The sequence below is a fragment of the Cyanistes caeruleus genome, chromosome 1 (genome assembly GCF_971803275.1).
Source record: "Cyanistes caeruleus chromosome 1, bCyaCae1.hap1.1, whole genome shotgun sequence".
Classification (NCBI taxonomy): Eukaryota; Metazoa; Chordata; class Aves; order Passeriformes; family Paridae; genus Cyanistes; species Cyanistes caeruleus.
Window position 1 is genome coordinate 143,803,744 of NC_141701.1, and position 27,779 is coordinate 143,831,522.

A 27,779-nucleotide genomic window follows, 5' to 3' on the forward strand; every position below is an offset into this window, starting at 1 on the left:
TCAGAAAAAAATTACTACATTTTTACAGGGGGGCAGCTCAGGGTAGGGATAGACAAAAAATACCATCTAACATTTTTAACCTCAGTTGCAGCAGATGTCAGATGTGGGTGAGGTTTCAGCCTGGACAGTGTGGTTTCCGTGTGACTGTTTTCTCCTGCCCAGCTGGTGAGTGCTGCCTGGGGTAAGGTACCAGGCAGCAGTGATGCCTCTGCTCCTCCAGCACCTCTCTTGTCTGTGGGAATGGTTTGCTTGCAGTTCAGCAGCTTATAAATAAATGTGTGCACTTCGGTGAGCCTCTGTATTTAGAGCAGTTTGAAGACATTGCAATAAGTGTTAGGCAGGTTTCAGAGGGTCTGACACAGGAAAGTCTCATCTACTCAACTTAAAGTTCCTATCAGGGGTGCATTTTATACATCTTGGAACCTTTTTTCAGGCTGGTCAACCTCTTGTTAAAAAGTCTTTTAAAAATATTTTGCAGTCAAATAATTAATGGTTTTGTTTAAATGTTCTCATCCAAGACATAATGAACAGTGAGGAATTCCCTAAAGGGCATCTTTTGTTATTGAAATGTTTATTTATTGAGTGCTTTTGCCAGAAGCCCCCCATGAGAAAAATCTCATTTTATGAGCTTCTGAAGCAGTCAGTTCCCAAAACATCAAGTAGAAATGCAATTTTGACCAAGTAATCTCAATGTCTTTTGTTTGCTTTTAAATAAACAGAATGCCAATGTGCAAAATGTTGTGACAAAGCTGTTTTATTTTCTGTATTTTGCAAGTATTCCTAGTGAAGCCATGCTGATGTGGTGCTCAGGTAATTTCTTACATACAAGAATTCAATTGCTACAGTAGAGGAATACAGTGTCCCACAGAGTAACATATGAGTGGGTGTTTTAAATGATTCTGAGATTTATTTGTTCCTGCAAGAGGATGGTCTTAACTCAGTATCATCCCACTGGCACAAGGAATTTTTTTCCCTCGTCTTTTTTTTTGTTCTTGTTTCCCTGAGCAGTGATGAGAAATGACAGTACTTGTGGCAACACTGATATGGGCATGACTTGGATCTTCTCGTGTTCCTGGGTTCTCCAGGTGGAGTCAGTAGAGAATAGTGGGATGGTTGCTGACAGGCTTCACTCCTTGGAAATCCCTGTCTCTCACTGCCTGGGCTGGGTCACTGAAATGATCCAGTTTCAATCTATATGATTTTACTGATGCCAGGAAGTGCAGGGCTGCAAGGAGTGGGGCAAGGCAGGAGAAGTGGGAGGAAGTGGGGAGCAGCTGAGAGATAAAAGTAAAATATTCAGGTAAGGGAAGGAGGGCAGGGAACTTTCTGTCTTTGTGGATAGAGCTGAAGTGCAATTACATTGTAGCTGAAATTTTGTGTTGGTTCTACGTTCTCAGCTATAATGGCCTATGCGTAAAGATTTGGGGGGAATATCTGAAATTAGTTTTTCTTTCCCTGCTATCTTGGTCATGCAAGAGCTGTGTACTGGGGTGGTGCTGCTATTATTTAAAGCAGACTGCTAATGGCACTGTAACTATCTGAGCAGCTGAAGAGGAATCAGCATTTCTCTTATGTTTGCAACACAGAAAGAAGGACAGTGCAAGATTAGTTAGTGTTTGGTATCCTGAAACAGATGCATTTTATGGTTGATTATCTCAGGGTTAGTGGCAAAATAGTCTGGATTTTTGTTAAACAGTTATCTCAAATAAAAAGTACTTTGCAATCATTGATTATTTTAATCTATTACATTAATATGATATTGAAAAATGTTTTACAATTGCCTGGCATTATTTAAAGTGTTTCTTGACCATCAGTGACCAGGCTTTTAGAGTGTCCTTTAACAGTAAAATCTGTATTCTTTTTCTCCCCTCCTCCTAAGAGTACTTTGAGAAAAATGATTGATTAATGGCAGTCCCTGTTAACTCCAGAATAAAATGTGTGCAGTGCATGCTTTGCTAGTAAAAGATGAAAGGATATTCCTTATCCTTATTCTTACTCTGATTCCCTTTGTGACCTCAAAGCAAAGTCTTATAGTTAAGAAAAGGTTTTTTCTGCCTGAAATGGAAAAAGTTTAAAGGTATTTCTGTCTAGGATATATGTGATTCAATTAAGCACACTTCATTAAGTGCTCTCCATTCTGTGATTGTAAGAGGTGAACATTTTACTAAAAGAATAACTAAATACTTCGTTTCAAGCCCTGCAAGAAAATATTTTTCAAGTTATTTCTTTTATCCAGCAGTTCTTCTGATTTTATTCTCCCCTAAGCCACAGCCATAGGATGTCAAAAGCTGTTACATGTACAGTTCCAGCCCATGCACTTCACCTTTTGAGCAGGGTTTTTCATTGTAGTATAAATGTAATTCTTTTCACTGATATTATGAGTTAAAACAACCCTAGGAACTTGCATAATACATATTATGTAAGTAAATGTCTATAAAATAGTGCCAATTTTTGTTTTTCTTGAGACCCTTCACTCTTCTTTTCTGTAAATTCTTACATTATAATTTAGATAGTCTCCTGTTCCCCAGAGATTTTTCTTCAAAAATACATTCACGGTATTTTTATGTGTATTTTTCTTGCATGATTTTAAATAAAATACATTCACTGTATTTTTATGTGTATTTTTCTTACATGATTTTAAAGAAGTATTTAAGCATAGTTTGAAGGACATCATGCCTGAAATTTCTTCTTTCCTTTCATCAGATGTACATGTAAGGTGTTTATTGGGATGGATGGACAATTAATGCAACATTACTAATACAGATTTATTTTTCCTTAAAATTGTCCAATGATATTTTTTGGTGGCACTCTGAGTACAATGCCACTCTACATCTGGTTAATCAGTACTTTCCTCTGTAAATGTCTTATACATTTTAGTTCCATAAAGGTCCATCAGGCTACATGCAGAAAGGTCTCCACGGAGTCAAATAATTTCCCCTCAGAAATTGTCCCAAGAGGTGATCACCTCTGTTGTTAAATTATAAATACTTCGTGGCATTTTTCTGGTCAAAACCACCTATTGGATCAGATATGTCCAGAATCTCTTCTCCACACATATTCTTGCAGAATATGATTAAGATAAATATTTTGAATTTCTCTGTTGTCCCTCTGATTTGCAGTTGTGACAAGAGGAACTGAAGTTATGTTGATATTAGGAATATGAAATGTGAAAATACATGTAATCTTCTCTGGATGCTGAATTCCAGTGATGATCTATGCTGTACTTGAGTGAATAGCAATTTCAGTGTCTCCATTTTGCCATCTTCATAATAAGAATATTATTTACAGGAGTGTTCTGAAGTTTAGTTAATGTCATTGAAATTCTTTCAGACGGGCACAAAATACACACAGGAAACCACAAGAGGTATAAAAATGTATGCAAATGTAGCTAATGAAGCAAAAGGAAGAGGGCTAAATGGTGTCTTAATAGGTTCTCTTTAAAAGCCTATTTTGATAAGGAATATTATGCCATGTCTCTTGATTATGAATCTTACATTTTTTTAATAATCTCTTTCAGCGTGCTGGGACCAGCTGTGACCTTCCGAGTGCACTCAAACCTCCAAAATATTTCAACTGCAGATGTTGCCAAAGAAGCAGGTAAGTCCCTGTCCTCCTTTCCCAAACTGTGACCACCCACCTTCGTTTAGCAGTCAGTGCCACTGCAGACAGCACAGACACATCCTGTTTCCCCAGAGGAAGACATTTAAAGGGAGAGACAGTTGAGAGGTGAGTGGCACATGATAAATTGAAGTTTAGCATCTTTGAGTCCATTAAAACGGTTTGAAATTTCCTTGTTTGTCAAGAAAATTAAATAGAGGCTTATAGTTAAGTTCCAGCATGGTGAAAAACTCTTAAGTGTTGTCAAAAGCTCAAAAAACCACATTAGTAATTTGTAAAAGAGGATGTAATACTTTCACTTTTCTGATAGTTTTTTTCAGGGAACAAAAATGTTATTATACCTTAGCCTTAATTTCTGGAGGAAAAAAATAGTAGAAATATGCCTTTGTTGGTGTGCTGTTTAAACAGTTTCAATGACAAGTTGATCTTGGAAGTAAAGGTTGTATTTCTAGAATTCAGCTGCTTTTGAATAAGTACCACTGTTCTAATGACTCCTTTTTAGCTTGGCTATTACCTGTATTACGGAGTTGTTGACTGCAAGAAATGATTTCTGCAAGGTATCTGAATTGATAACTGATTTGCCTCCAAATTCCTCAATTGATAGGCTTTAAAAATCAGAAATGAACATGTTGCAATATTACTTGAAAACAGAAACAAGAAAAGTTCATGTAAATAAGGATTGGGGTCCCCAGTGTTCATTAAGTTCTCCTTTTGCTTTCGCCATGGATGAATTCAGTGACAGAAGGGACTGGGGTGGCTCCTATGCCAGAACTTTCCTTTGCAGAACCCTTTGCATGCAGAAGGGTCTTGTTAACTGGTGATTAAAGAGTAGCAAGGGTTTATCATGTCAAAAAGCCCTAGATGTGTACTGTCAGAACTCAAAAATGACTATAAATACTGAATTTTGTGACTCATGAATGGGTATGATTCTTTTCCTGGGACAAATTAATATGGCTTTTATAACAGTGACTTCCCCTGTCTTGTAAATATGTTGAATCTCTCTGAAAGGATCAACAAATATGATGATGTTGGTAGAGCCTGCCTGAATTTCCAGAGGCTTTTGACAAGGTCTTCCCAGAAGTTCCCAAAATAGTTTCTCAAAATGTGGAATGTGGAACAGAAAAATGGTGAATAACTAATTGGTTAGGAGGCAAGAAACAGAGATTAGGAATAAAGTATTAGTTTTCTAAAAGGCTAAGATAGTGAAAATAAAAGGTGGAAGGATCTGTGCTGGGACTGTTATATTCAACATAGTTATAAGTGAATTAGAAAAGAGTGAGCAGGAAGGTAAGAAATCCTGCTAATACTGAATTATTCACAGTATTAAAGGTGAAAGTTGATCTTAGAAATGTATAAAGCTCAGTGAATTGACTCAAAATGGCAGATGAATTTCACTGTAAATTACTGTAAAAAATTTCATATGGAGAAAAAATAGCTTTGAATACAAGGTCTACATAGTAATGTAGTTAGTGTAGTAATAAGTGGTTTGATGAAAATGACAGTTCTGTCTCCATTACCTGTTGAACGAGGAAAGTGGTTTTAAGAATTATTTGGAAAGGAATAGAAAATAGAATAATATCATTTGTTCTTTCATAAATATGTCCTTTGTCTGTATTTAAATACCACATATAGTACTGCTTTTCATATCTCAGAGATTTGAAATTCTGGCTGAAATGGAAAGATTCAGGGAAAGGCAGAAGGCATGACTGTAAGTATGGAACATCTTGCATATAACAAGTGGTGCAGTAAGAAAGGAACTTTATTTTGGAAAAAAAAATGTATATTGTAAGAAATGTCTGTCAGCTCTAGAGTTGCACAGTGAATGTGGACAGGACTGTATAATTGGTTTTGCAATGCAAGAAGAGATGAAACTGGCAAAAGGCAGGTTTAAAAAAATCTGAATGCAGTTTTTATTTTTTACAGTTGTGAATAATGAGGCTTACATGTGTTCAAAAATTTACATATAAGGAAATTAATGGAATTGGCATCCACTGAAATTTAACAAGACTGTGGAAACATTGTCAAATCCAGGAAATTCCTGATGTGTCTTGGCCTGTTCCTAACAAGCTACTCTGAAAAGTAAAAATGCTGTGACTTGTTTATTTCAGCAAAACTCAAGGTGTAACAGTCTGTTTTTTTTTACTGCTGGAATCAAAGTAGTTGTTTTCAACTTTAACTTGAATGCTGCTGACAAAGTAGGGAGGTTCTGGGGACAAAAATAATGCCACCCCAGAGAAAGGGCAACCAAGTGGTGAAGGATCTGGAACATAAACCCTGTGAGGAGTGGCTGGGAGAGCTGGAGGTCTTACCCCTGGAAAAAAAGGAGGCTTAGGGAAGGTTTTGTCACTCCCTACAACGACCTGAAAGGAGGATGCAGTCAGGTGAAGGTCAGTCTCTTCTCTAAGACAAATGACAGAAAAAGGGGAAATGGCCTCAAGCTGTGCCAGAGGAGGTTTTGGTTTGATATTAGGAAAAATGTGGAAAAAAGGGGTGGTTAAGCCCTGGAACAGAGTGTCCAGGGAAGTATTGGAGTCACCATCCCTGGAAGTATTCAAAACCAAACAGACATGGCACTTTGGGATATGGTTCAGTGGGCATGGTGGTATTTGGTTAAAGTTGGACTTCATGGTCATGGAGGTCTTTTCCAGCCCTAATGTTCTATTATTCTATGAATTTCTGCAGATTCACCAATCTAAATTCCTATTTTATGCAGTAATTTTATCTGCTCTTTAGTACATTAATATCCCAGGCATTTTCTAACTTGCTTGCTTAGTGAATTAAAAGTTTCAGGTTTTGATGGCTGCAGAAAGAGGTTTATAGGAGTCTTACATAAACTTCTCTTGGTATTTCAGTGTGGCCATAGTATTGTCATGAATAACCTCGTGTTTGTCCTTAAAAAAAAAAAAGAAAGAAAGAAAAAGAGCTCACAATTCTATCCATCCATCAAATGTTTTCAATTTTTAAATGTTTTCAATTTTTAAAGTATCTTATTTTTCCTTTCTAACTCATGAAGTTTCAGTGCTTGTTCATGTACTTACTAATCAGTTCATTTATTTTAAGCAAACTTCTTACATCCAGATCTCTAAGCCAAAAATAAATTCTCTTAAAAAATCAACAGCAATATATACTTACATAAGAAGTTTTTTCAGGCTCTAGTTGTAATTATAAATTTTTAAAGTCAACCGTGTCTTGAAGAAAAGTATTCCAAGTATTTAATTAACCAAGGGAAGCCAAAGGAGAATAAATCAGTGCATACTTCCAAGGTAGGCACAGGTAAATGCATAATTCCATGGTGTTCTGCTATTAGGTAACTTGACATTCCTCCAGGAGCTGAGAAAGCAGACCTTGTTTACAGAAAATGGATAGACCAAATGGACAGAAGAATTTCACAATCTGTCACATCCTTAGAAATGAAAATCATTTGGAAATTGAGCTAATCAGATGCCATAATAACTATAGGAATGTAAATGATTCAGATTTGCAAAAAGGAATCTATTTGTGCAGGTGTTATGTATGTGCAAGTCTCACTGATAGCCACAGGAACAGTTTCTGTGAAGCAGTTCAGTCTTATTATTCATGTAGCATATATTTTTATAACCAAAATGGATACGCTTCATATTTTCCTTGCACTATTTAAGGTTTAAATATAGGGAACTATATATAAAGTTTTCCATCCTCCTCTGTGGAGTTTGAAAAATGTTCATGTTAGAGAAGGCATGGGGCCATTTAACAACTATTCAAGGAGGTGAATGACTTAAAATATCCAGTAAAAACCAGAGATAAAGAAGTATGATAATAAAAACAGTTTCCTCTGTTGTCTTGGAGTTTGAGGTTCATTCTTCTTGGTGCACACACAACCTGAAGCAAAATATTTTGAAGCAAAAAAAGCTCTCTAAAATCCTTTAGAGACATTCTTGCTGATGAAACTGTTTTTCTCCAGCAATTTGCGGTTCCAATTCTGAGTAAATGTTTTGATTACTTTTGGTTGGGTTTTTTTTTTCAGTTTCTCAGGCTACATAATTATATGGAGAAGCTGACAACAGAGTAATTTAAAATTGTGAATAGCTTGCTTTCTCACATTAACAATACCTTTATTTGTTCTAGAGCTGGACACCCAAGATTTTGTCAGCTTCACACACTTTGACATTCAAATGATAGAATACATCTTTCCTCAAGAAGCTGTCCTCTGGCTTATTTCTGCTTAATAAGTCAGGTTCAGTGGTGCAGTGTAATTTCATCTCAATGTTTTGAAGAAATAAACTTTCTCAAGACATAGGTGACCTGCTCTAGGAGTAATTACAGTTGGCACAACAATATTTAGACAAACAAATGTGTATTTCTTTTTTCTTCAGTTAAAAATCAAGAGAAACCTAGGAGAGAGCAATTATCAGTAAGATAACTCTATATAAAATTTTAATGTATTTGGTATAGAAATGAGGAAAGAAATTTCTTTATATGTAGTCCAGAATCCTTTTAGGCAAGGACAGTGATAGTTAGAAAAGTGGAAACTTCTGAAGTTTCCAAACAAATTTTGGCATCAGATGCTTGTAATGGTCATACTGAAAACATGAAGAGATGTAGGAGAGAGGTTTTGGGCACAGGCACTCAGCACTGCTGAGATGCCTTTTAGCATTACAGTCATCCTTACAGTTCTTCTTGTATTGAAGTGCAACATTTTAGGTGTTTAGGTGAAGACTGAAAAGCAAAGGGCTGTGTGCATGGTATAGGCATGGTAGTGACAGGGATAAACAGCACAACAAAAGGCAGTGTATAACCAGATATTGGGGAATTAACAGGTCTTGTGAGCCTCAGATATCTTGTGATACACACGAGTAAGGAAAGTCAGAAATTTTGATTTATTTAATGTGTATGTAGGGACATAAAGAGAAGTTTTCAGTTTGTTGGTTTTTTTCCTTAATTTCTGTAACTTTTAATTAAACCATTGGTTTGGATGGTTTTGGGGTTAGCTTGTTGTTGTTGTTGTGGCTTTTTTTTACTTTCCTGTTGCCCTGTTGATGAAATTCACATTATCACTCTGCACATGGTCTGAAAGGGAGTATTATTATGACTTAGAGAGTAAGTTTTTGAGTCATACAAACTTCTTGTCTAAAAATCATTTCTCTATGAGCGATTTAATTCTGAAAATAAAACATCACAAAATTAATTCTGTTGAAATACAAAAATGCAAAAATAATATATTGTTATTCAAATTTGACTGTCTTATGCAATATAACTAGCTAATTTAAATAAAAACAGTGCCTCAAAGTTATTGGAATAGATAAAAAAACCATATAGAATTTCTCAGCAGATTTAAATGACTGCAAATGATTAAATCTGTGGTCTTACAGATTTTGAGATTTAGCATTTACAAACTTTGGTCATATCACAGTTGAGCTGAAATATCCATAACAAAAAAAAAATGCAGTAGAACTTTTTGACACTGAACATGAATATTTTCGTTGAAGTTGGCAGCTCTGAACAGACAAAACACCATCCTTTTGAATGCAGTTTTGAATGAAACATATACTTCAAACGCCTTAGGGTTAACTTATGCTGTGTAGTGTTTTCAGCTGCTAGTGTCTTATTGGTTTGGAGTGGTCCAGGATGTCATAGCTCTTAATTAGGATAACTAAATGGCCAAGTTTTTCATGAGCCTGGATCCAGCTGATGAAGAAAGTATTTATGCCTTATTCTGCCTCCAGTGTACTGCTTCTCTTGGCATCATGAAATTTGACAATTTTTTTTTGTGCTGGTTTGCTAATAACATCCACCTTGTTTTTAATGGTGACTGTCAAGGCAGGAGATAGGAATTCTGTGTCATCAAAAGGAGGAAACTTCAATTTCAAAAAGCAAAATCATTATAGCCAGCCATGGTTTTCTTGTTGACTTTTGGTGTGAGCTTTGGAAGTCTTGAGAGAAGTCACAGCAAGATGAAGGCTGTTGCTTCAGGCACCAGCATGTCCATGCTGGCAGAGTGTCTTGGTTCCTTTTTCTACCCCACAACTGTGAGCAGTGATGGTTGTTTTGAAAATATTCATTGGTCAGTCACTGTCAGATCATAATTCAGCTGTGATGAAGTAAACAGAAGTTTAAAGTCTTCAGATGATTTCCTTCCCTTTATCTAGATTTTTGTAGACTGTGCATTGGATATCTTGCACTCTGAGATGGTAACAAAGAGTGTGTCTGTGAATAATTTGAAGTTCATCTTTGAAGAGAATTGACAGCTTCTGTGTCAGAAAATTTGAACAATGTAGCCAGGAGGCTGTGAGGTAGATCTGATTTCACTTGCCATGTCCCTGGTTTAAGTAGGATTGCAATTCTTCAGTCTATAATGTGAAACATAAAGATTTGACTCTTAAGTCTTTTGGTGCAAATCCTGGTTTCTTCTACTGAAGCCTCCTTAGTTCATATTGTCCTTTTTCACCTCCTGAGCTCTCTATAGTGGATCAATTTCCTTTCACCTGCTGTACCATCAAAACTATTTGAATTATTTTCCTCAAATCCTTCTGTTGCTGAATAGAGGATGTCATTATGGTTTTAAAGATTATTCAGAAACTGAACTGTCTCCTGCAGTACCAAATGTCTGATACAATGATTAATGAGTTTTCAAGATGGCATTTCTTTCCCACCTCGTTCTTCTGTTGAGAAATAGAACAAGTGAGAAGTGCTACCATTCAGAAAATGTGTCTCAATCTTGAAGAACAAGTACCTGTGGTTATAACTCTTCTCCATGGACTTCTAATTATGGTATTCTTTGCTGTGATTAGTAAGGATGGAATTCATTTTAACATACACTCCTCTCCTCTAGGAATAACGGTGAAGTATCTAATTTTAGGGAGAAATATTTTTTGTCTTTGAAACCACTTTCTCTTTTAATAGAAAACTGCAGAACTTCCTTCTGTTCAATTTATAAAGTGATGTCATCTATTCTGGCATAAACCCATAAATCCAGTTGCTTAAATATTGGGAATTGTTAAACTACTTAATAATTTCGTAGACCTGGGGAAGAAAACAAAAAGTATTCAGTAACATAATGTAGTTAATAGTCTTTATTTTAAAGCAATTATAGTTTATGCCATTGCATTCTCATGCCTCTTATTTACACCCATTCATAGAAAACAGTCAATTAAATGAAAATAAAGAGAACCCCACTATTGGTGTAGAATAGATATTAGAATATTGTGGAATACAATATTTAGTACCTGAATGACACAGTTATACCAAAGGTTCAATGGAAATAGCAGAATTGAAGCTTAGATTGAAACTCGTGTCTTTCTGTTAGGAGGGGTTTTTTCTGACATCTGTAAGCAGGCCTATGGAGACTGGTCAAAATAAGTCTTCTATTTAAGTAATTTATGTTGTGGTTTAGAGGTTAATAGAGATTTTAAAGCTGAATATTTTAAAGAGCCCTCTGGTAATATATCTAAATGTGTTTTAGTAGCGAGGGTAGAATTCATCTAAATTGGTTGCAGCTGTCTAAATGTTAGGCATTTATTCAAAAATAGTTGCCTAGGTTGCCTCTACATTCAAAGAGAAAAGATATATTATATGAAGTGACATTTTTCATAGGTGGCTAAAAGTTTGAGAGAAAAATCATTACTAATATCTACAGAATCACTGAGACGTTGTTGATGATAGAGCTGCCATCATAGATCTTGCATGTAAATCTGGGGAGATTGGTGGAAGTCAGAATGGTAGAATTTTGAACACTTTAGGAAAACTTCTTCCTGTAATTGCTTCTTGGTAACATACTCAAAAATATTTGTTTTTCTATTGATAGGTTTCTTAAAATCTTCTGGTGCAAATACTGATTTCTTCTACATAAGTCTCCTTTTTTACATTGTCTTTTGCTAACATATTTAAAGCTCTTTAAAAATTCAAAATTAATTTAAGATCAAGTGAAAATACAAAAATTTAAATGTTGGTAATTACCATGTGTGACACCATTAAATAACCAAATTCCTGCAGTTGGCTTCTTCACATCTACAGAGCTAATAATCCAGGATCATACTGCCTTGTAGTTGGGGTGAAAAGTGGTTTTCTTTTAAGCCAAAGAAATCTCCCAATAAATTTTTGACTATGGAAGTGGAAAGTCTTTTTCCATTTAACTTCGCTAAAGATTTCCTTGCACAGATTTTTGAAACTGTGTATTTTATGTGTAGGATGGTTTTTAGTTGGTGCAAATCAACAAATAGCTGCTGTAAAATCCATGGCACTGAAAACGTGTTACTGAAACAAAACACTTTTATTTTTTGTATAGCAGCAGTACAGGGGGTCCTGATGTGGGCATAGCATCAAAAAGTTCCCAGACGAAAATATTTGAGCACTAATTTTATTTCTGGCTTAAAGCAAGCAGAAATTCCCAAACCCAGGACAATTGCTTAATGTTGTATTTCACCATATTATTTAGCCAAATTTCTTCTGTTTCACATTTTTATAAGAAGCAGCACATTTTCCAGGAAAATTGAAATGTATATGCTTTATGACATACCCAGCAATAATAATTACAATTCCAGACACCTCTAAATGTTATAGTCCTTTAATAAAGTTTTATGTATTTTTGTGCTGTACAGTTAAGAAGCTATCACTGTTTCCAGCAGATCCCAAATATATTAAAACAAATTGTTTAGGAATGCAACAGTTAGAAGAAATCTGGTAATGCAAGCATATAGCAGGCAGCTTTTATATAAAGAAGAGTTTGGCTATGTGATGTTTTTTGATGATTATGTAACTTTCTAGGTAAGCATAAGGAAGGGAATTGAAGAAACCCTGATTTAGGCCAGATAGCATTTTAACCTCATCTTTATTTTGGAAAGAACAGTCAGTACCTTTTTTCCCACCTATTAGACAGATTGATTAAAACTTCTCAATATGTGGAAGAAGATTAACCTAATGATTTTAAACTGTGCATGCAAATAAACACTAGGCACCATGTGGAACAGGGATAATGTGGAACAAATAGTGTTCTATTTTAGTTGATACAAACAGGAAAATAGTCTTTATCTGATGTAACTAAATATCCTATTTTTAATATATGAAATTGGATGATTAGCAGTCTTGTGATGTCAGCTGATAGCTTCCATATCAACCAAAGAATAAAAATTGTGAGTGAGAGCACTGCTACTTCAGGAGTCTATGAAAAATAGTTGTTATTTAAAGCACAAGAGAAAAACCAGAAAATCAATATACTCATCTTAGAATCAGCCTGTTGTCCCTTTTACCTGGAGAAAAGTAATAACATGAAAAGGCCCTTCTCCAGAAGTGTGGTGTTTTGGTAACAGTGTGTAAGGACAGCTGCCCTGAACCTGGGAACAATTTGTTCTCTCGGGAGAACACGATTTACAGGTTGACATCTTGGGAAGGAGGCACAAATGTGACCCTGGATGAAAGGGCAGGTGGGGGGTTTCTGGCTGAAAAAGGCTTAGTTAGAAGGTCCAGGGGATTCACGTATCATCTGTCTTGAAAATAGGCACTTGCATGACCTTCTACTGCTGATAGCTCGTGGAGGGATGTATCTGAGAGGGGAAGTAATGAGCTCTTGATAGTGGGACTAGGAATTATTTGAGAGCTTTGGGAGAGTATTTGAAGATAAGAGAAGTTTTTTGGCAGTGCTCACAAGGGCACACTTGTCAGCAGTGTTCAGATCTGTGTGTTAACGTTGCCTTCGTTTTAAGCAGTCTTTTATGGATGGAAGGCTACTTCAGCAGCTGCTGCTCCTGCCCGGTGCACTGTGGTTAGGGATGTTGGAACTACAAGGCAGGAGACTTGACTTGCATGAATTGTTTGTTCTCTGGGCCATCTTTGGCCAAAGAAGGTTGGGTTTTTTCTCCCCCTGAGTTTTTCTGAGCTCCACATATCCATTCTGACACGCAAGATAAGATCGAGTTGGACTTAGCACGTTTGGTCTTGTTCTTAGTTGGGGATGATGTTTTCCATTGTCTGCCGAAAGTCGTTTGCAGGATTTAGAGATTATTTACCATTGTAATAATCTGCAAATACTTAAATCTTTCTAGCATTGCCTAGTTCTCAGGAAAACATTAAATCCCTTTGTTATGTGTAAAAGATATTTTACATAAATTTGAATCTTCCGGATTAAGAGAAACCGTATGACTTTATGTTGGCTGAAGTCAAAAGACATCTCTAGATTTAATCTAGCCATAATTTTTTCAAATAATATCTGTAAATTCTGTGCAGCTCAGTTTTCTTAATTGTAAATCTGAAATATGAACAGTAAAAGGCTTTTTATGAAAAAAATTAAGCTATAATGTATAAGTTAATTTGGAGGATAGACAGTACCATCACCATAGGATAATTATGATCATTTGTCCCTGCATTGCTTCTGCTGCTTTTAAATATATTTTTTCCTGATCGTATCAGTGCAACAAAATCAGGATGACAGCAGTCATGAAATGTTTTTTGTTGCAAGATCCATCTAGTAGGTTATTTAGACTGTTCCCCAGAATTGTGATGGGATTGGCTGGCAGGAGATCATAGAGCAAATATTGATAGTCTGTTGGAAAAAAACAAAAAAACCAAAAAAACCAAAAAACCAGATTAAAAAGACAAAAAAAAAAGACAGATGAGAAAAAAATGTATATGCCAAAATCCAGAGGGTGCCTCTTGGCAAAGTTTTATAGACATTTTAGATCAGTAACAAGAAAAGGTAGGTAGCTACACCCCATTACTCCTTCCTAAACAGCCAGGTAATTACTTTTGGCATTTTGACAAGTGTTTGCTGGAGTGAAGGTCAAAGCTGTCAGCAGAGAAGATCTATGCTAATCTGCTCAGCTGGAGAAGTCTCAGGTAGCTAATGTTTTGTAATTAGAAGTTGTGGAAACCAGTTTTCACTGTAGATTTGCACTGAGCATAAGTGAACTGATACTACAGAGTAATTTCATTTATCATAGTTCACAAAAATTAACTAAATGGGTGCTTAGGAGTAAACATCCAATATGAAATTGGAGAACTATGGGAAATCCGTGGTACAGAGTAAATGTATATTTGTATGCATATATGTGAATGTGTGGTATTATTTATATTTATATTTATATTTATATTTATATTTATATTTATATTTATATTTATATTTATATTTATATTTATATTTATATTTATATTTATATTTATATTTATATTTATATTCATAAGACATTTTTATTATGTATGTGTGTATTTCACTATACATGTACACATAGATAAATAATGATAATATTTTTAATTTACATTGAAAAATATTAATAAAAAAAAGCGGGGAGGAGAGGAAAGGAAAGAAATGCACTTACTGTATTTAATAAATATGCTGGAAATAAAATAAAAAATTGCTGGAAATTTCAAATACAAAAATTCAATGCATGCAAAATATTCCTCTTTTTCTTGTTGGCATGCATTTTCACTTCATCCAGCACTACTCTGAATGGATTTGTTTAATCGAGAGGGCTTTTAAACTGCTAAAGATAGCAAGATACGAGAAAATAAGGAAGAAAAAAACCCCAAACAAATAATTGTATTATGCAATTAGGAAAACAATGAAGATTTTTATAATATGTACAATTTGTTTTATAATGCTGGTTATATTTTCCTTGTGTTATATTCATGTCTGTATCTGACAAAACTAAAAATTATTTTTCTCACATATCATGGTGTTCTTTGTGTTACTGAAAGTGTCTATGTATATCTATCTATCTATCTATCTATCTATCTATCTATCTATCTATCTATCTATCTATTTATCTATCTATCTATCTATTTATCTATGCATATAAGACAGAAGCAGGGAATGTTTCAGAGGAGTTCAAGGTGTTCAGCTGTGCTTCTAAACTCCAGACAGCCCCTCAGGTCTGCAGTGATTTCACATACAATTAAGTGCTCGTTCCCACAGAATTTTTTCCTTGAACTAAAATACCCAATATAGGTATTTGCTGACAATGAAGTTCCTACTGCACATGGAGAAAGAATGCAGATCATCAAAAAGTAATGGTTTGGGACTGGTTGACTGCCAAAACGGAGGCCAGGATTTGATGGCCAAATCTTAGACCTAAACCTAATGAGAGAAGGTTGCAATATTTCAGTGGTTGCAGTTGGAGCTGGAGTAGAACTTCATTGGTAGCAGTCAAAACATACTGGGCTTTTGCTGAGTAGTTTTGAACCTTGATCAGCTCTCCCACACATTGAAGTGTTACCAATCAAGAGCCATGGGGCTGCAGCACTGAGGAAAATACTCCTCTGACAATTTCTGACTTTACATATAGTCCAGAACAAAAGGAGATAAATCTTTAAATCTAGGTCTAAAGAACAGTAGGTTGATCTGAAACAGACTTTAATCGAGAAAAGGATTTCTTTATTCTTCTGGATTCATTACTGAGCTTTTATAGTGGATGGTTCAGCCTTTTTCAACTCTTATATCATTGCAGGAAATCCACAATACAACTGATTTTGGGAATAGATCAGAAAATGCTTCATTTTTTTCCATTCCCATCCTTCCTTCTCTGAATGGATTTTGTGTATTATATTATTCTTTCTGACATTTCTTTCCTTGGCATTTTTCCTCTTCATGGGAATCACTATGTATTCATTTTCTACATTCATTTAACGACTTGAGGCTATATCCTGCACCCATGTGCAGCAATATAGCTGTGAAACTCACATTAACATTAATGGGAAATGTGCAGCTACAATCAACCACACTGGGTGTAGTTACTACCCTTGGCTGTAAAATGGATTGGCACATTCAAACAGGAATGATTACCACTTGAGAACTGAGATGTCAGAGAGGTTATTAAATTATTTTATATTAAATTAAGATTATTTTAACATAATTTTTTATTGTGTTTCAAATTGAGAAATCCACCTGCTATAGAACCTGTTATTTTATGTTGCAACTTAATGTTTTCAAAGTTAGATCACATTTTAGGCAAGTCAGCTGTTTTCACTTGGCAGCTGCCAATACTCTGCTTCCGATAAGGTTCAGTAAAATATGTTAACGACTATTATTTGTTGGTATCTTTTTAACTTTATGTTGAAGAAGCAGATTCCCCTCTCAGGTTTTCTGATGTAAACATGGATGGATCCAAATACGTGCAATGGTTTTCTCAGTCCTCCTGTAATTCTTCTTTTTTGTTTGGCCCCTTTTCCTCTCATTCTATCTAAGGCTCTTTTTCCTACTGGCAGCAAAGCTGTCATAGATTAACTAAATATCTGAAATCAGCAGTGGGGACAAAAAAGAGCTGGAAGGTGAAAGGGAGATGTGGTAAGGCTAGAGAAACAGGTATGGGTAGATGTTTGCCTAAGTGACAGTATGGACAAGGAAGCTGATTCTCTTCTCTGGTTATTAAAGTGGTGATGAGGCAGTGTTTGGATATTTATTACATATTTTTCTACTTATTGCTCCTGCTTCTCTGATACTCTTTGCCAGTATGAATAAGTGCATCTATCTCTCACTTTATATTGGTTTCTTGCTGTGTTAGGTGTAGGTAAGGAGCATCAGAGAGTTTAAGAGCTCTAATTTGGTTAAACTGTTAAACTGATATCCATTATATACTGATATCTGTTATGCAGCAAACAACCATAAATGTTACAGTTGGCAGATATTTATGTGTAGAGGCGTATGTACCAAAATGAATTATAACTTGCCCTTAAGAGTTTTAAACAAACTTTGTGGAATATTGCCATACAGTTAAATAAATCTTTGCTTTAGACAGAAGGCAGTAAGCATCTAAGAATCCTCATTCCAAAAGATGTTTACATCTCAGATTTCTTCACTGAGAAAAAGCAGAAATGGAAGCTATCATGACAGAATCATGGTCAGTAACGCAGCAGGCAATCCACAGCTTGTTTTTGCTATCACATGGACACCTTCAAGTTCTGGTATGCCTAGGAACAGGCTTCAGTGTGGCTTTTAGTGTGCATCCAATAATGCCTTTTAGTATATCACTGGTGCCACTGATGAGCATCCTTTGTGCTCCTGGTCCCTATTCTGGATAAATACTTGCAATACACACATGTTTATGAAGCCACTATTACTGATTTAATGAACAATGGTATCATAAGTGGTAAAACTGAGTTTGGGGTAGATACCTTCAGGAATCTGAAATCTTTTGCTGGTCAAGCTCTACCCTCACCCAGGTACTTATGTGGTATAAGTGTATATAAGTGTATATGTGGTATATGTGTTGATGCTTACACATGCTAAAGTTAGATAGTACATTTATACCCTTTATATTTGAAGATACTCTTCATTCTTTTGACACCTTTATCACATTAAAGAGAGAATTCCTAGAAGTCAATTTTCATATTTTTTGAAAAAGGTGAAACCAGTTGTATTTGATTTCCATACTTTTCCTTCTGAGCACTGCTGGAGATATGATGCATGGCTAAAGGAACAGATACAGCCATTCATATAGAAACCAACTCCAGGGCAAAATCACTTTTTACAGATTTTAAATGTACTGTGTCTTTCTCTGTGCTGAAACACACAATTCTTTTTGAATTCTTTTTTTCATGTCTGAAACTTCAGTTATAGGGCTAATTTCCATTCTTCACCATTCTGTTCAGGAACTGTTGTACCAGATAGAAATGCACTTGAGTGCATCTTCTATTTGTGGAGATCTTAAAGAGTTCTTGAACATGTTCCAAAATGTGCAGATGAGTTCTGTCCTTGTGCCAAGGGAGGTGGAAGTCACAGGTCTCCAGCAGTGTGCCAGGGAGCCCAAGCAGTGACTATTTCAGAATCACTTTTTAGATGCTGGTATTTATCACAATAAATCAAAATGTTTATTATTTATGGTAAAACAGTTATTTTTAATTCTGAAAGATTCCAGAGTAATGAAATATTGACATACAGAACCTCTAACACTAAATGTGGTGAGACACAGAGGAAGGTTGCGTCCCCTTAAAATATCTTCCATCTTTTATTTCCAAGAGTCTTAAAACATTCAAAATGCTATATATCTGTGGAGCTGACCATTATCTTTTCTCCAGAAGATTTCTGGAAAGATTATAGAACAAAAATTCCCTTCAGTGTTTCAGATTTCTGATGAATTCTGAGTGATGATTACCAAATTTAGACATAACACTTATTTTGATTGTTAGCTAAATTCTTCTGACAGGATTTTTGTATCTAGAAATTAGAGAGTTCCTTTAAATTTATATGTCATAAACCTGTCAAATTTTTATAAGCAGGCTTGGCTAGTTCATCTTTTATCCTAACCCGGCATATTTCTTTTGAAAACATTACAAGTGAAAACATGACATTCTAATTTCCTTTTTCATTAATATTATTATTTTATTTTATGAACATTCTTTACTTTCCAAAATCTGCTCCATTTTTAATTTTTTTAGGGCATAATTTCCCACATTTTAATAGAAGATATTTCTTTTTATCTGTAATTAAATCCGTAACTTGTTATTCTCAGAAGGCTATTATGGATTGTGACTTGACTGTTACAAAAATGACTTAAAGAGGCTCCTAATATCAATTTGGTGTAAGGATTTAATTTATTATTCATTAATTTTGTATTCATTGTAATAGCAGTAATCATTATGAACTCATTGGGTAGGTATGAGAATGTCAGGCACACCATATTTCCATAGAAATTCAGTTCATTAGTCATCTTTAGCAAAACATAAAATACCATTCATGCATTATTGCTGTCACTTGTTTCTCTTTATAATTATATGCCTGTTATTTTACATAAATATCTTCATATGTGTAAATGGTACTGGAATTTAAAAGTTTCAATACATGCATAAACTCCTTTGTCTGTCCTTATGGCAACATAATTTTGGTGGTTGAAATCAAGATAGCTTCACTCAACTTATGACAGTATACAGTCTAATTTCACATTTTATTTTAAAGAAAACACTTTCAAATATTGTTGGTTTACATTGGCAGAATGTGTTGACTTTTTCATTCATACACTTCTGCTTTTTAAAAAAAGCTTTCAGTTGAGCAATGCAGAATTCCAATTTTTTTGTCAAACTAATTCATTCATAGATTCATTAGAACATATGTAGTTTCCTTTTTTAAAATGGAAATTAATATTTTCTCTTCATTGCCATTGGCTATTTTGAAGTCTTTAGAATAGAATTGTAATTTTTTTTCCCATAAATACCTCAAGTATTCTTAACTGTCCCATATTTCTGAGACTCCATCCTTTGGCTGGTAAATGATTCTGCTCATGTTAAAAATGAGTTGTCTGAATGCCTTGGAAAAAACAAGTGAGTTAACATCGTGCCAGCTAATTACAGTGGCTACCTTGCAGCTCAGTGTTGAGTTGGACTTGTCCTTCTGAGCACGGACCCAATCAGTCATGGTCAGTATTGTGTCAGCTAACTCAATTCTTTGTAATCAAATTTAAATGTAAGAGTGGATTTCATCTCCTCTAACTCAGGTGTCTTTTGTTTTAGCTGCTTTAAGTACGAGCCAGTCAACCTTGGCTCCCACTACAATCAGTGCAGTGTAATAAGTGCTTCCAGAGGGTAATACATTTCATCCCATGAGAGGTGTCTGTCTCATCTGGAACTCCTCTATCTCATCTATCTCATACATGTCTATCACACTTATGATTGGTGTCTAAGACAGGTCAAGTATATATCATCCCCCTGAGAATCCTGTTATTCTCCATTAACTACAACAGGAGTCTTGCTTAGATTTCAGACTAAACAACATCTCCCAGTGAAATCAAATCCCTCAGATCTCTTTCAAGCACCCTTTGAGCACATTTCAGAATTAACATGGCTGTGGAAATCTTTTACTAAGGGAAGGGCAGCATGTTTTGGAGCGAGGTATTTCCACCTTCTCTTATGCAAAGAGGACAAGTTGTACCTCACTAAACCCAGTGTGATCTGGTAGCAGTTCGAGCACTGAGCAATGCTTTGGCTGCCAGAAGCTGTTTCAGAAAAGTGGTGTTTTCTCATGGCCCTCAGTCACCTCTGGCCACCCCATACTGATATCTTGGGTGCCTGGGTCACCTCAAAGGGCATGTGCTGCTGTGTTTAGTCAACAGAATAAATAAGTGGGGGAAAAGGGCAAAGGGTAATATTTTGTTGCTGGTAGGTTTTAAAAGTAATTTTCAACTGTTTATTCTACTTCAGTGCACATCTAGCTTCTGCAAAGAGCAAACTCCATTCACTTTAAAAAAATTAAGTAGTGCATTTAATAACCCTCTTACAGAAATGACTACAGAAATAGCAGTTTCAGTTCTGCAGCAGTTGTTGCCTTTGACTCCTCTCCAAGCAGGCTGCCATTTTTTGGCAAGTGAAGTTTGTGATGGAAGTAATGTCATCAGTTTGCACATCAGTGCATGGGAACAACAGGCCTTTTTGAAAAAATGTTTTCTGGTAGGTTGCAACTGATAATTAAATTGATTTTTTTTAAAGGCTACCTTGGTTTTGATATAAACTGTCAATTACTCTTACCTTTCTCCCCCAGCCTGTTTTCCTTCCACCTCTGCAGAAGTGCTCTGCATTATTGTGGCCTGGAGCATCTCTGAGTGTTCTTCTAGGAGCATCTGATTCTACAAAATTATTTAATATAGATAAATAATTCTGTTTGCTGCACAAACTGCATACATACAGGCAAATCTCTGTCTCAATTGCTGACAAGAACAGCAAAGTACAACATTGAAACTTGAAATCCAAAGTGCATATGTTCTAAAATTCTCCTCCCAACTTGCTCCTGATTCTTGGCAAAGGCTCTTGTGATTTTAAAAGACAAAAAAAATCCTTATTTTGTTATTTCTTGACAATATTAGTAGCAATAGAGGCAAGGAGATCCCTTCAGGGATTATAACTAGACTGTGTCTCTGCTCATCATCACATCATAGCATTCCCATGGTGTTTGTTTATTTTATGAGAAACTTTGGTTTGTCTATCCCCTTTCCTGGATATTGAAGAAAATTTGGGCACAAAGCAGGCTGCCAAGGAAAACTATTGTTACATCATTACAAACCTGTTGGAGGAGTGTGTCTAGCTCAGCCTCTGTTAGGGAGACATTTGGAGGTTAGCACACCTTCTGTGAGACCTTCTGGTTTGTGCTTTGTTAAAAAAAACTCCAAACACAACAACATTAAATTTGGAGAGGGAGGGAAAGTGATGTTCTTTCTACTTTGAAGAGAACAAAGATTTCTGGTGAATGTGATTCTATCAGCTGTTAAACTTAGACCATTAGCCTCATCGAGTATGTAGCATCTTTTTATTTGTACCACTTCCTAAAATATCTACTGTGTTATTAAACAATCTTTTACATTATTTTAAGAATAATTTCAATTTTAGTTGTGTTGTGAATGAAAATTTCAAGGAATGCCATTTTGGACATATCTTAATTAGCAGCTTTAAATGTCATTTCCTTTAAAAATAAGAAAAAAGCCATATGCCACTAAATCACAGATGTGATATTTTTCACTTTTACTCAATCTGATTTTCAGTTTTTCAGTATTTTATTGTGATTTTTCTCAGCTTTAATAGAGACAATATTACGTGCATTGTTGGTTGAACTGTGACTGAATCATATCCCTATTACAGGCAAATGGAGTCTGAAAGTCACCAGCTGAAAAATTTATACATTCTCTGAAAAGTACACAGTCTGACTCTTATGGCACTGAGAGTTAAAACTTATACAACTTATACAGCTTTATTAACATGTGAAAGATTTTTTTTTTCCAATGAAGCTGGTTTTGTTGTTTGTTTTTTTTTTTGAAATTGTCTTTCACATACACTAAGGTAAATCATGATTGTAGATAAACTGAAATGACATTTTTATCCACGTGATATGCAATTGCATAATGCTGTGAAAGAGGAAACACCTCTAGAAAATTGGCTGTTTATACTTATTTTTCACAGCATATATGGGTAATAGAAGATTTTTTCTCTTAAACAAAAGGAAAAAGTCTTTTAGTTAAGGACATTTACTGATACATTCCACCATTTTTCTGCCCTTTATTAACTACATAGGGAGCTTATGCAACCAACTGATATGTCAGCATGCCTCTGCAGACACTTGGTTTTAGATGTCTTAATTTGAGAACTGAATTCACCCCTACCTTCCTCTCAATTTGATGCCCTGGCACTTCAATGTTTCTTAGTTATAAGTACCTAAAAATCTGGCTGTGTTTACAAAGTGTAGATCATCCTTATCTTTTCTGCACAAACTGAGAGAGACACAATTCAGATTGCAAGTCATAACCAAGGTTTAAGGAATGAAAATAATTATCTAAATAAGAACTCATTTACAGCTGTCAATAATTAAAACATTGATAATAGATGATGCTAAATAGTGATAAAGTTTCATAAGGAGATATCCTTAAATTTTAGAAAGGTAAAAGAAGCAAAAAGTTTTCTTTGGATGTTTTTTTTTTTCCTGTTGTTTTCCGGTAATGGTTTGTACTTTTATTAAGCATCTGGACCACGATCCTGGGAAACATAAAATAAATGGATAGGTAGTTGATTTGAATCTAGTAAAAGAAAAGTTTTCATCTTGCCATAGTATTTGAAAACTTTGCATCACTTATTATGATTAATGTTATAATGTTGTCCCTTAGACAGCAGTTTGAGCTAAACAACAAATTCCTGTTTTCAACTTAGTACATTCTCAATTCAGATTCCTATAAATATAGACTGAAGCTTGTGATGTAGATTGAAACCTCTTAAAAACATTTATTTAGATTTGGGTTAAAAAATAAACTGAATTTAATTCTGTCAATATTAAATCTATCAAAGAAACATTCTAAATGCTGATTTTAGATACTGGAAAATGGAGAAATCTATTTAAACTTTCTAATATATATTAAATTAAGTAACAGAAACAGTATGTGGTATCAATAGCAACCACAGGCACTTATCAGTTATTTTATACTGTATGAGACCCGTGCTTTTTGGAATTTCAATATCAATATGTCATTTCATTGTCCAGATATTTCTATTATTTCACTATTTCAACATCCTACATTTATTTTGAAATGCCTCTCAATTACATTTTTGTATTTCAGACTCTCAAGTGATTTATGTAGTTCACCTCTCCGTGCTACAGTGCACATAAGATGGAGTAATAAGCACATGCAATTGGATAGATTATCTTTGGTAGAGACACACCATTTCTGTGCAGAAAATATCTCTTTGCTACGTTTTGTTCTTCCCTTCCCTCTTTTGGTTTGTGTGAAATCCGAAGGAGATTATATGGATCAAATTAACCACATTTTGTTTACATGTGAGACATTAAAGTCAGGGATAAGGTGGCTGTTTTTTCCTGCCATGCTCAGTGGAAATCTGATTTCCATTGAAAACGCTGGACTTCAACTCTAATTGTTTGCTGAATATATCTAGTCATATACACAGACTTCTGCTGTACAACTACTTGACACTCTTCCTGGTGTGTTGATTCCCTCTGGCCTGTACTACAAACCACCGTGCAAATCTGTATAATCAGTTCTTCCTGATTCATTTCTATGGATGAAGTCTCAGTCTGTTATCAGAAATTCACTTGGTCAGGATGAATATATGAATTCACTGTTATCCTGTGCCTTAGCCAGTTTGAACCTATACCTTTAACCACATGCAAGTCCAGGGAGGAGCTTTTCAGCCTTTCCTCCAGAAGCTGTTATGTTTTGCATGGAATAATTGAACATTCACTGACCTGGAGTGCAGGAGAGCAAAGGGAGCACTGCACTGTGGTAGTTTGATCAGCCATCTCCAAGTCCTTCCTTTTTGTTGTATATTTAATGTAAATTAGTGAACTATTCATTGGAAATAAATAATTGCAATTGGATTCTTCTCTTTGCTGGTTAAGGAGAAAAGCTACAACATCCACTTGTGAGCCCAGTCCTTATTGATAGACCCCAAGAATTTTTCCACTTTTAGGGGACCATCTACCTGACAACAGTGTAGTTTCTTCTACTTTTTCATAATCTGTGCTAGCATGAATGCATCTTTAGAGGTCTTGGCTCCATGCTTCGGAGGGGGTCCACTTACTTGTTTGTTTTTCAGTTGCAAGGAAGGTCAACAAGTAATGAATAAATATCAAGAAAGATCATTTATGAGAAGTGGATACTCTGCATAATAAACATTAGCACATGTTTAACAAAAAATTTCCTCCAGTAGAAGTCATTCCCATATTAATTTAATCCTGCTGTCTAAGATAATACAATCTCTTTGAAACAGTCTTGATTCTTAGTGCATAGGGACCTTTTCTGGATCAGAGGCCAAATTTCCATTACCTGATGAGCTAATCTGACGTGACAGCCTCATATGCAGATGGGGAATCTCTTGTCAATAGTTTTCTTCAGAGACAAAGAGAAACAAATGTCTATATTCATTCTCTCACTTCATGCATGAGTAACATTACCTTTCTATCTTCCTTTCACTCTATTCAGGTAGTCATTGAGAATTTAAATATAAGCTTTTGTGTTCCTGAGTTAGCTTATGAATGCAAAGCTGTTTACAGAAGACTGGCATCCTTGACTGTTTGTTTAAGTACAGTATGTATTTTGACATGTAAATTTACATGAGGCATATTTAATCAGTCAAAATGATATGCTAATTGGATTCCTGTATGAACTGCATAAAAACAGCATTTGAAAAAAAAAATTATGAAGGGAACTTATTACCAGCTGAGACACTTCCTAATCAGTATTATGCATCATCAAAATGCACAAGGATAAAAGTGATAGATCTCCAGGACTTTTGTAACCAATTAAAAAAAAAAAAAATGAACAAAAGAAAAAACTGTCTTTTTCTGAGCAGCCTGAAAGTTGGAAAACAGCAACTGAAATCCATAAATTAGAATGCCAAAAATCTCTCAAATGCCTCTGCAGGTTTTGGATGTTGTTCACTGACATAATTTGTGTTCTGATAAGGTTAGAGGTTGATCTTGTCTCCAAAAGAGCACTGACATTTAGACTTCAGCTCTGTCTGCCCTAGGGATTTGCTCAAGCATTGTGAATATAGTTTTTAAAAAATATATATTTTTATAAGCAGCCCTGGCTTTTTTCACGTGCCAGTGGTTCACTTTCAAGCAAAAGCAATGCCAATGTAAACCACTACTACATCTCCACATGTATGAGCCTATAAGGCTTTCCCATTCCTCTTCTCTTCATGTACCTGAATTTCCCTGGTAATTAAAGTTTTAAAACTGATAATATTTATTTAATTTTTTTTTTAAATGTACCCCTGGATCTATTCTTTGGTGATCACATTGGATTCATTCTTATTTCTCTCTTGTGGATCACTATGCCTACATAATTTCTGGCATAACACAACATAAAAATAAATTTAGCAGGATTAGATTCCCAAGCTGATTCAGCTACTCATTTCTGGCTTTTACTGAAAATAATCTTAGTTTCTAATATTTAACTTAGATTTGACTGCACAAGAAACAGACAATTACAGATATAGGTAAGGCCACAGGATCTCCAGATTGAGAGATTTACCTTGGGAGGAAAAGGAAGCATTTTACCTGAATTTAGTCCAAGAGTGGGGAAGCAGTGAAAATTATGCAAAACTTTTAAATAATGAGCTGGAAGCCACCACCTCTGGCCAGTGGGGGAAAATTGATAAATAGGCTGTCTCATTTTTCTTACCTCAGTAGAGTTTAGCTACCTGGATAGAGTTGAAAATTAGGAATTTCCAGGAGAATCCTGGGAACAGAGCTCTTACTGAGAATAAGAAGGAAGAAAACATAATGATTCTTCTCCAAGAACTGGGTTCCTCAAGAGTCCACAGATATCCCACCCTGAGGAGACTGAAAACTACAGTTTCCCAGCCTTGACATTGACTCTGGAGAGCAGACTACTTGGCATTTACAGGGGGAAAAGAGAAAGAGAAAACATCTTTTCTGTCCTTGCTGTGAGCAGTACTGGCTCCAGAGGTGCCCAGCCAGACACTGGCCTGGGGGCTGGGGCTGTTAAAGTGGAATAGGAAAGAACTCAGAAATCTGATTATTGTGTTTACTGCTTTTGTACCTCTCAGTGATGATGGAGCATAACAATATGTAGAGACTCCTGGAGAAAGAAATGTTTTTATTTACTGTGGGGCGTCCTAAGTACCAAATATTTGAATATACTTATAGTTCCTCCCACATTCAGTCTCACATTCATATTGTGAGTAATTTATTTATGCATATGTTGGATCAGACTTTAATATATAAACATCTCAGGTGAATACATATGTAGCCTTTGTATTAATGACCCTAATTATAGTTAGAGGAGTGTTAGTAAGAACTTTTTCTTGTATCTTACTAACATAGAAGGAGGAAGAGGGTTGGTACATTTGTGCTTTTTTGGTTTGGAGAATTCCAGTGTTTTCTGTTAATAACACTAATATGCTATGATGAATACATATAATTTTAATTTTTTTGTTGTTACCTTAATTTACTCTTTACCAATACATGTGTCAGGAAAGTAAAAGACTATTTAAAATATAAAATAAAGAAGTAAAAGACTATTTGAAATAAAAAATAAAGAAGTAATTGGCTTAAATCATTAAGATGAAGTATTTTTAAAGTTACCTAGTTAAGCTGGTGTGGATTTTTCTTTAGACTCTATTATTTTGTTCACAATAGGTCCCTTTGCATTCAGAGAAGCTGAGAAGACAGTAAATGTCTGGTGGTTGTCACAGTCTTCCACATACTAAACTCAAAAAGTTTGTCACAAACACCTTTAATTTAACCAGTGTCATTAGTGTGGCCTTAGAAAAGTCCCTATATCTTCTTTTGAGTGGGAAAAATAACAGAAGGCCTAACACAGAAGGTTTTCTGAGCCTTAATAAGGTTTGCGAAGAGCTGTGCAGTTCACAGAGGAGAGGAGTTCTGAAGCAGAAACTGTAACATGGGGTGATGAAAAACCCATCTCTGTTTTCCCAGATGCTTAATATCCACCAGTAACTGGCTGTTATTTCCTATTCCTCACCATCTAGGAGTAAGGTTAGTAAATAGTTACATTTCTTTTCTCACAGCAGTCGATGTGTCAGCCTTCTTAGGTGGCAGGAAAGTAAGCGTTTCCTCTGTATGCCACAAAGTGCAGGGAAGGTTTGCTACACAATTTAGTATTTTGCAGTGAACAGTCTAGATCTGCTTGAACATAGGTAAAGCCAGAACATGTGTTCACTTTTTTTCCCTTGAAAAGTGAGGATGCTCAAGTTATGGAAAATTGCACATTGTGTATACGTGTATAATG

At 35.3% G+C, this 27,779-nt stretch overlaps 1 protein-coding gene across 2 annotated transcripts in view; it reads left to right on the forward strand.

Moving 5' to 3' along the window:
- The window catches only part of PTPRN2 (protein tyrosine phosphatase receptor type N2), a 635,529-nt gene that overhangs the window by 280,600 nt on the left and 327,150 nt on the right, over positions 1–27,779 (forward strand). For both annotated transcript variants that reach the window (XM_086865041.1, XM_086865050.1), the window contains one exon: positions 3,518–3,597. In XM_086865041.1, the coding sequence (XP_086721167.1) occupies positions 3,518–3,597 (80 nt within the window). The remainder of the gene's footprint in view (positions 1–3,517; positions 3,598–27,779) is intronic.